Source organism: Teleopsis dalmanni, chromosome 1 (assembly GCF_002237135.1).
Source record: "Teleopsis dalmanni isolate 2A chromosome 1, ASM223713v2, whole genome shotgun sequence".
Taxonomy (NCBI): Eukaryota; Metazoa; Arthropoda; class Insecta; order Diptera; family Diopsidae; genus Teleopsis; species Teleopsis dalmanni.
The window spans coordinates 7,417,424-7,427,127 of record NC_051846.1 but is presented as its reverse complement, the minus strand read 5'-3'; the positions used below and the strand labels follow the sequence as shown (position 1 = coordinate 7,427,127).

General features: G+C 25.7%; 1 protein-coding gene across 1 annotated transcript; it reads left to right on the top strand.

Annotated features, from left to right (window-relative positions):
* Positions 1-471: 471 nt before the first annotated feature.
* Positions 472-9,414, top strand: LOC119687043 (alpha-actinin-1-like). Its single transcript, XM_038101233.1, has 3 exons — positions 472-766; positions 8,902-9,080; positions 9,202-9,414. The coding sequence occupies exons 1-3, from the start codon at positions 700-702 to the stop codon at positions 9,412-9,414; spliced, it is 459 nt and encodes a 152-aa protein (XP_037957161.1). The 5' UTR covers positions 472-699.
* Positions 9,415-9,704: the final 290 nt, after the last annotated feature.

Sequence of the window (9,704 nt, the reverse complement as noted above, 5' to 3'; positions counted from 1 at the left end):
TATTTCAAGTATTAAGTAAATATTTTTGGTTTTTAACTGTCTTAACATTAATATTGTTGATGATGATGTCGGTCATAATTATATATACGTATATGATAATAGGCGATGATAAGATAAAAGGGAAGCTTTCATTTATATGCATGACAGTTAAAGTTGATAAAATAGTTCATTTATCGTTTATATGATAAAAAGTTATAAATACGAGAATTTAAATGTTATATTTTTAAAGTTTTTTTCCCCCAAAACTCTCACTTTTGCGTACGAATTTCATACCTTTTTTTGTTGAGTTTAGCAAAAATGCTTCAAATATTTGTAATTTTTAGGCAAATAAGTAGAGTCTTTGTGATTGCTGAGCACTTAGAAAATATTTGATAAGTTTAAGTTTATATTCTTTATAGAACGGTAGTAAGAAAAAAAACTTAAAAGCTTTACGAGTTAAATTTTGATTAATGAGGTTCAGTGGCTAATCGACGAACGTAGAGTTAAGAACATCGCACCAAAAAAAAAAAGTGGGCAGAGAAAAATCGCGGACTAGTAGACCAAGACTAAATTATTTGTAAAAAAAAACAAACTAAGCAAATATTTTAAATATTATAAAAAGAGAATTTACTATTACTAACTGGGCAACGTGTCTAATTTAAAACTATTAAAATCAATCAATTATCGATGTGGTAAATTTAACAGAAATCATTCCGAAAGATGCGTTCCAATTTCAGTAACAGTTATGAATATAAACGCTATATATCGTACGAACGTCAGGCAACCGGTAGGTGTAATTTAAACGTATATAACAAATATGTCAATTGGAGATCGTTTGATTGAATGGCTGGGCATATGGGCATATGGGCATATTGGCATATATCTTTAAGTGATAAATGTGTAATGACTTTCATAATTCAAATTGATTGAAGGCAAATATTTGTGTGTTAGATAAGAAATTGTCATCGCATGTATATCTGTGTGGAGACAACAGAACAACGTTTATCCAAATTGTTAACATAACATTTTGCAAAGAATAGCTTTTTAATATTCACGAATCATGTTCGAAGAATTCAAATATTATGCATGGCGAGTCATGTTAAACATATTTTGAATTCCAAAGAAGTTTCGTGATGTAATCATCAAATTTGTTGACTTCATAGTGAATAATAGTCAATCGAAACCGAAAAAAATTGGTATAAAAAAATATGGTTAATAAGAAATTGGAAGTAAAGTACAGCAAAATAGCACGGAAATATTATCTCTTTACCTGTACTAGTGTGATAATGAACTTATCAGCAATGTTATTTTATATTTTTTTTGTATTTTTTATATTTTTTATACTTTTTAATGATATAAGCTAAAAAATTGTTACTTGTGCTTAAGAAAATAAATCAATTTCACCAAATTACGTCCGAATGCGAAACTTAACATCGAATCGTATAACAAAGATCTTCGACAAAATTTAATTTAATTCGAAAAAAAATAATATAAATTTTTATAGTAATTTAAAAAGTTGTAAAAAACAACATTGACATATTGCTTCATAGTAACAAATTTAAAGCAATTTAAAACATTTATTAATAATAATTTTAGCGCTTATCAGTTCAGTTTGTTTACTTTTGTATTATTAAATAATCTTAATTAAAAATTGATACATATATATATATTTTTTTTTTTTTCAACAAATTACGTAAGAGATACTTTAATTCACATATATCTTTATACATATATATATGTAGATACGTAAGAAATACTACTTCCGACACACTAAATTCATTCGTGAATATTCGTATTTTTAATTTTTTTTATTTAAAAAATTAAAACAATTAATTTTTGAAAGCCATTGTTATTTTCAAATTTGTTATTTGATTAAACATTCTTTTTATTAAAGTTGACTTCTCAAGGCTCTAAGTTATTATTTTTATTTATTTATTTTTAATTCTATATAAATATTATTTAATTTTTTCACATAACAGAATACAACGTCGTCAACGTTATGGATTCTGAAGCTCAGTTTCTATAGAGCAGTCTATAGCAGTCTATTGTAGTTCTATTGTAAATTTGTATCTTTTACAAAATATGTAGGTACATTCTCTGATGTGTGCCTAATCATATTTGTCAATCTTAATTGTTGTATTCATAGGGTAAATTTTTTTGCTATTAAATAATTTAATAAAATTGAGTTTAAAAGTTATTAGGTTGTTTGAAAGACTATTATTTTATATTGAAAAATTTTTATGTTTTTTTTTTTTTTGATTAACTTATTTTATTTTATATATTTCCATAGTAATAAATAATATTTTCACACTGACACAAATTTGTCTAACGAATTGATTAAAATTTACAGATATGAAGTTGATTATATTGCACCCAATGTAAATTGTAGACATTTTTTTATTTTAATATTTAATATATTTATTTCTTCAAAGTAATTAATAAATTGCCGTTTGTTATTTTCCAAAAGATTGTTTTTCTTAGTAAAAATATATACTTCTATAAAAATGCTCATTAAAAATGTTCGCCAAGCCAATCAGCTTATTTAGTTTACTACTATTCTCTATATATGCTCCCATTTTTGTATTTACAACATTCGCTCAATTCAAAATAGAATAATTGTAAAGGAACTATTATAAGAACTTTATTTCTGGAAGACTTTATATATAGGAGACTAAGTATTATTTCTGTCTGTAATATTGTTGATATATTACATTTCATTGATCAATAACAAAATATATATTTAAAATCGTTTTTGCCCTTAATTTTTTCACTGCTATTTATTCTTATTCATTGCATTAGAATAGCTTTTAGGTTCAAGCATATAAGTCATTTCAAATTCTGTCATTTCATTGCATATTCTGTACTTATTATAATTGCTTATATTACAATTTTATGAGAAAAAGACAACGCAAATAAGAAGCACTTCTGTCTGTATTGCTGTAGATATTAATATCGCTTTTGGATTCAAGCATTCACTCAGTCGAAATTGAATTATTTACTCTCTTATTACATCCTTCTTACTGTACTTGTAGGTATAACACAAACAATTGCGTTCACGCTACATGATGTGTGGAATAATGTCTAACAAAAAACGTTCAAGATAATAGGTATCTTTATAGCGTTATCGATTAGCAAATCTGGATTCAATCTAGGTTTATAGTCGATCTGTCTAATGTTGTTGCCCAATTGAACATGTTCAGTGTAATGTCACATTTTTGTAGTTTTGTTAAAGGGCAGTAATATTTTTCATGAATTACCCGTCAAGTCTTATAAAACAGCTGCCAATTTTAGTGTAATCTTGCTATTCTGGCAAAATAACTAAATTAATCTTAAGCGTTAATGGTAAATCTCTGTTGCAAAAATGTTGCCCCAATCGGAAACGGCTTTAATTCGATGTCTGTTTTATTTCTTAGAGAAAACATCCCATAAGATATATTTCATGATAAAAAAATTGTAAAACTTCTACTCTGTGTTTAAGATTTATCTTATATTATATTTATACTTTCAAACTCAATCTTAACTTAGAGTTTAATCAGATTTTATCTCTTCTACTTAATAGAGTAGAGAGTACTCATATGTTATTTCGCTAATTTAGGTAGGCACTTCGTCATTTCATTTAATGTAATGCAGTTTGGCTTCTACAATTTCGCTTATTTTCTTATAGGTATTTTATATTAAAATTTTTTTTTTAATATAAATAATGTTTTAATCTCAGCATTTCATTCCCTACTTTCTACCGATACATTTTTATCTATTTTAAATACTATATATATCTTTATAAGATCCCTTCAGAGTTATTGCTTCATATATTAATTCGTATATCTCTATCTTACTGGCTTATATAAAATATTATATTGGCATTAGAAATATACTAACCTCATCACTTAATTATATCCAATATATGAAATATTGATCGTTTTCGTTCAAAATAGAAAAACAGAATAAATAGAATAGAGCCATTAGCAATTTGACATGATTAATATGATATTAATAATAGTAACATGATTAAATAAAAATACTTATGGATAAAAAAGTTGATGGATTAAATGTATAAATTAATATAATAACAATAAATAATAATAATAGCATAATTTAAATGAAAGTCGTGTAAAATGATAAGTAGATAAAAAACTATCAAATAACATATATTTATTTATTTTAAAAAGAATTAAATTAATATAAATGAGCTTTTAAGTGTTAATTTCACTATTAATGATTATTAAAATAATCAAAACTTTTTTTTTATTTAATTGTTAAATAATTAATTAATTAAAGAAAGAAATATTTATTATAATTTAATAGTGATATTTCCAATTTAAATCAGATAATTAAATTAAACTTGTCTTTGCATTATGGCTCACGGTTAGCTTACTATACTTCGTAGGTATAGTCAAATTTTTTGCAAATTATCTAGTTTTTAATAGTTATTTACAAAATGGATTTTAACACCTATCTACCAAAGTTGCTGAATATATTTAAACAAATTAAATATTTTTCCTAAGAATAGCATCAGTCTGTATGGCAATAATATCTGAATCTGTATCGATTTAAATAAATTTAATCATATTAATTTCTAATATATAGCTCATATTTATTTTATACCAAATTTCAATTTAATACTTTTATAAATAATATGACAACCATAGTTTTGATTGTTCAATTTATATGACAGATATAGAATACATTCATCACCATCCGTGACTATACAGTCCATGTAGGACCTAAGCCGTCCATTCTTCCCTATATTTTGCTTTTGTTTTTCAATTTCTTATGTTTATTTCTGCTGCATGTTCTTATGTTCAGTCCTGCTGCACACTGTCTTTCCATCGCTTTCCTGGTCGCCCTCTGCTTGTGCTAGTTCCTACTGATTTCTCATAAATCTTGAGCGGTACATAGAATATATTCACTCTATTTTAATTGTCCTGACAAATACTTAAGATCCATTCCTAAGAAATTTAATATACAAACTTTCAATCGTACATCTCAAACTGAGGAAATAAATAACTTTAAAAAAGATAAATATACATGAAAATTAATTTTTCTTATTGAAGTAATCAAAAATATATATTTTTCAGACCCTGAACGTCTCTAATATATCCTGTAAGGCATTATATACATATAACATTATAAATTGAAGCAATAGATTAATTTAATTGTATCATTTGCCTTTGTCATTCTTTTAGAAAATATATAGTACATATATACATAGTCTGTCTTAAAATCTCTATAGTTCCTTCACTGTGTACCTTTTTCATACTATAATTTTGACAGTAGTATAAAAATAACTTTCAAAATTAGAAAAATAACAAATAAATTTAACAGAGGTTGTTATTATTATCTATACCATATATAAATTATTTATTTACGAAACTACTATTTTCATGTATTATTGCAATCAGTAAATAATAATTGGTAATGTTGATACTTTCGTGTTTCGATCAAAGATTGTTCTGGTTATCTTTAATGAAGTCAAACTTTATTTCCAAATATGAGCAGTTTTGAAAATATTTCAATTCGATTTTAAAAATATTTTAATTTATTTATTACAATTATCAAGAATTTTTAGATAACACAAATTGAATACAGACATTTGTGTTAAGTTGCAAAAAGTACTTGTAGTTCAGCATTTTAAAGTGTCATAAAGATATTAACAGACCTGACTAATGACGACTAAACTAACACTTAGAAAACTAAAGAATTTCATACTAATTTTGACAAATTCTATTTTTAACTATTACTGGTATTAACTTTTAAATGCTGATTAATAACAAAATTAAAATTATTATTTATTTTTAATTAAAAAGCTTTTAAGTATGAAAAAGCAGTTTCAGTAAAATCATCTCTCATGATTTATTAATAAAATCGGACATAAATATCTGCTAGAGAAAAAAAATATTTTTTATGTTATAAATATATATTATATTCTATAATTTTCGCATTGATTACTGATTCTTTATTATATTCATAATTTTAAAATAAAATATATGGTTGGTATACATTCAGGTCTCAATATGATAAATTGACACATACCTGTATAAGTAGACACTTAGACAGGTATTATAGTTCCATTTTAAGATTGTGATTTATGTATATCTAGAAATTTTGTATGTACTTTTTACAGTTCTATACAATAGAAACCAAAATTACTGAAACAATATAATAAATTTAAGATAAGTTAATATCGTTTTCTTAATTAGAATGTACTATCTCTTCCACTCGGTACAATTATCCAACGTTCTGTTTGTTATTATAAAACTATGATTTTTATTTTATAGTACTCTATATATATTATCTAGTAAATTTTTATGCTTTTTGAGAATGTTTTACAAAAAATTTCCTATAACCCTTTTTGCTAAATTATTTTCCCCATTTTAAGTGGTTTAAGCTTATTTTTTCATTTCTTCTCCTTTTTCAATTTTTAATAGTATTTTGGGTGGCACCTTAAGCTATTCACATTCTTTTTTAAACCCAATTTTACGCGTATTTGCTGTTGGCTGTTACTTTCATTTTTTGGTAGTGTTAGCTGGCACTTTGAATTTATTTGTGTAATGTATTTATTTGAGCTAAGTTGAGCAATGAGTGCTTGAGTGTAATTTACTTCGATAAACACTGTTTCATTTTGAATATATCACTTGATTACTTAATAATAATATATAACATTTTTTTTCAATTATAATTCAATAAAACACTTGATTAGTTAACAAAATAATTAATTTCAATTAATTACTTGTTTAAAATTTTTTTTAATTATAAATTATTGAAACACGAATATTCAAAATTAGGTGTGTTCACTTTGTAATGAGAACATTTTCAATGTCTAGTTTAATTACTTTAGTAAGTGATGTTTAAAATTTTAAGTAGTTCTATAGAATGGGATTCAAAATATTTGCACTTATATAAAGACTAATAATAAATATGGGTTTAGAAATATACTGCTTCCGTAAAGTTGCTAAACCTATTACAGCTTTAGCATGACTTATATGTTATAGTAACTTTTTTCTTCATAATTTTTACCATTTTTGTACACAATGCTTATGATTTTAAAGATTGGAAACCAATATAAAAATTAACAATGACATATTTATAGTTATACGGACTTGTATATTGGTTGTCTGTGACATAGCCTGCGATGTTGGTCTAACATATATTTAGAGAATTTACAGAAAACAGAGCTGACAGCGATTTTTAAACGAATTTCCGACTATTTAGTGTAGTTGACCGAAAACACGAACTGTACATATACATGAACTGTCTGGAACCTCTACTAGGGTCGTTAGATAAACCGGTTTTTGAGCGATACCATTTGCGTTCTAACTCTAAAAATAATAGCTTTGTTAATCTTGTTAATCTGTGACATTCTTTTGGGAAATTGATGTATGCGGAGTCAGTTCTCATAAAAATAATATTAATTTCTAGCGAAAATAGTTATTAAATATCAATACTTGTACTTACTTCTATTATGAAATAAAGTTGTGCAATCGCAGGTGTACGAGAATGTTTATTACAGATATTTTATTTATACAATATAATTTTTTTTTGTTTTTCTTTAATATAAATGTATTTCAGATATTGAATAGAAGTTATTAATTTTTGTATTCTATCATTTATTGTTAAAAAGGCTTTTAAAAAGTTAAATATTTGAAATACACAAAAAAATTGTTTTGTTGTTAGTTTTTATATATTTTTTTTATATTTCTTTTATATTTTTTATTGTCTACTCAAATGTTGATTTATCTGTAGAGCTCGAATATAATACGAGTAATAATTTCGTATTATTTGCAGCAGAAAAATAAAGAAATAAAGAACTTTTAATAAAGTAAAATAATTTGTTAAGCAAACATATGTAATAATGACCGGAGGGCAGTATTACTTTTTGCCTAAAATTATTGTTTATACAATAATGAATTTATGCTTGAAAGCATGGTTTTCTTGTTAGAAGCATTGTTAAAAAAATGAAGTAATTTATTTTAAAATTACTCTGTATATATTGTTTTTTTAAATTATTCAAAACATTTGAACTTCACTTCACTTCACTATATTTTAATAAGTCACTATGATGTGCACTTTCAAACTACAAAAAAATCTACCTTCATAAATTTTTATCTATATTTTTGGTATTTTATTTAAAGCCACTTTAATAAAGAAGTTTACTTTTGAGTTTATAATATTTATAATTTAAAAGAAATGTGTGAGTTAGGTAAAAATTTTAACAACAAAAAATGTTTATGCATATCTTTGTTATCAGATCTAGTGTGAGATACTTCTTGTTTCTAGCAAAAATTGTGCCAAATGTGCGATTAAACTACAGTCGTTGACTACAGTAACTAGCTAATCTTTTTGTAATTCAATTTTATGGAACACTGTAGCCACGTTGATTGTTGGCCTAACGGCGGCAAGTACTACATAGTATTTATTATGCTGTTCGTACCGAATATTCGGATATGGACGACTAGTTCGGATCCTTTGCTACTAATAGAATAGGATCTCTACTAATAGACATAGATTCACTTATGAATTGATTCTACTAATAAAATAGATTCTACTAATAGAATTGATTCTACTAATAGATTAGATTCTACTAATAGAATAGATTCAATACGTATTACAGTAACGTATGTTTATTAGTGGTGTTCGTACTCGAATAATGCGAATTTTTAGAATATACCGAATATTCGGATATGAGCGAATAGCTTGTATAGTTCGTTCTATTTAAATGTTTACTTAACTTTACTATTGACATTTCTAGCGACTATAGTCAACTAATGTAGTTGGTCATAAAGCGATTCTATTTCAAATTTGGTTAATATACTAAATTAAATATACTAAATTAAAAGAATACTAAATTTTTTTTATAAAATAATTTTGTTTTATATTTTCATTTAACAATAATTAATATATTCTTTATATTTTTTTTATTTTTAGCATCACAATATGAACCCGGCGGTTACTCGTTGCAAGCACAAAACCGAAATTCGGCCAATATGACCCAACGGGATGGTATTATAAAATTTGAGAACGAACGCATCAAAACCCTCCAAGAAGAACGTTTACACATACAGAAGAAAACATTCACAAAATGGATGAATTCATTTTTAATAAAAGTAAGAATATATTTCTGCCTCATATAATACATTGATTTATTTACTCATATATTCTTTTTGTTATTACTGTTACTGTTTATTATTTCTAATATCTAATATCTGTTTATCTGTTTACTTGCAGGCCAAAATGGAGGTCGAAGACCTATTCACAGATTTAGCCGATGGTATTAAATTACTTAAATTACTTGAGATCATATCATCGGAGAAACTGGGAAAGCCAAATAACGGTCGAATGCGTGTTCATAAAATTGAAAATGTCAACAAGAGTCTGGCATTCTTGCACACCAAGGTAAGCCAGCTAAAGCCAGCTAGTCAGTCGAATGGAGTCGACTGAGCAAGTTGACGTTAACGTTGACGACTGTCAACTTGCGCTTCTCGAACATTGACTCAGTCAGTTACTTTAAGTTAAGATAAAATATTTGCGTTTCTTCAAGTCTTCAAGTGAGTAGCAGAGGTATTTGCTTGCGTCTTGCCTTATAGGGCGATAAAAGTATCTATCTATGCCCATACAAACATAGACAGAAATGCTGCTTAAAAGCTGCAGCTGGTGGTGCCTACCATTATTTTTATCTTTGAAAAAGTTTGAAATATTCGTAGTTGGTGCGATTGCGCAGCTGTGACTGC

Excerpts from the sequence above, each read along its gene's own strand:
- LOC119687043 (XM_038101233.1), top strand. The coding sequence starts at position 700 with ATGCGTTCCAATTTCAGTAACAGTTATGAATATAAACGCTATATATCG. Across the intron at positions 767-8,901 it reads GTACGAACGTCAGGCAACCG|CATCACAATATGAACCCGGC; the intron begins GTAGGTGTAATT and ends TTTTATTTTTAG. Across the intron at positions 9,081-9,201 it reads TGAATTCATTTTTAATAAAA|GCCAAAATGGAGGTCGAAGA; the intron begins GTAAGAATATAT and ends GTTTACTTGCAG.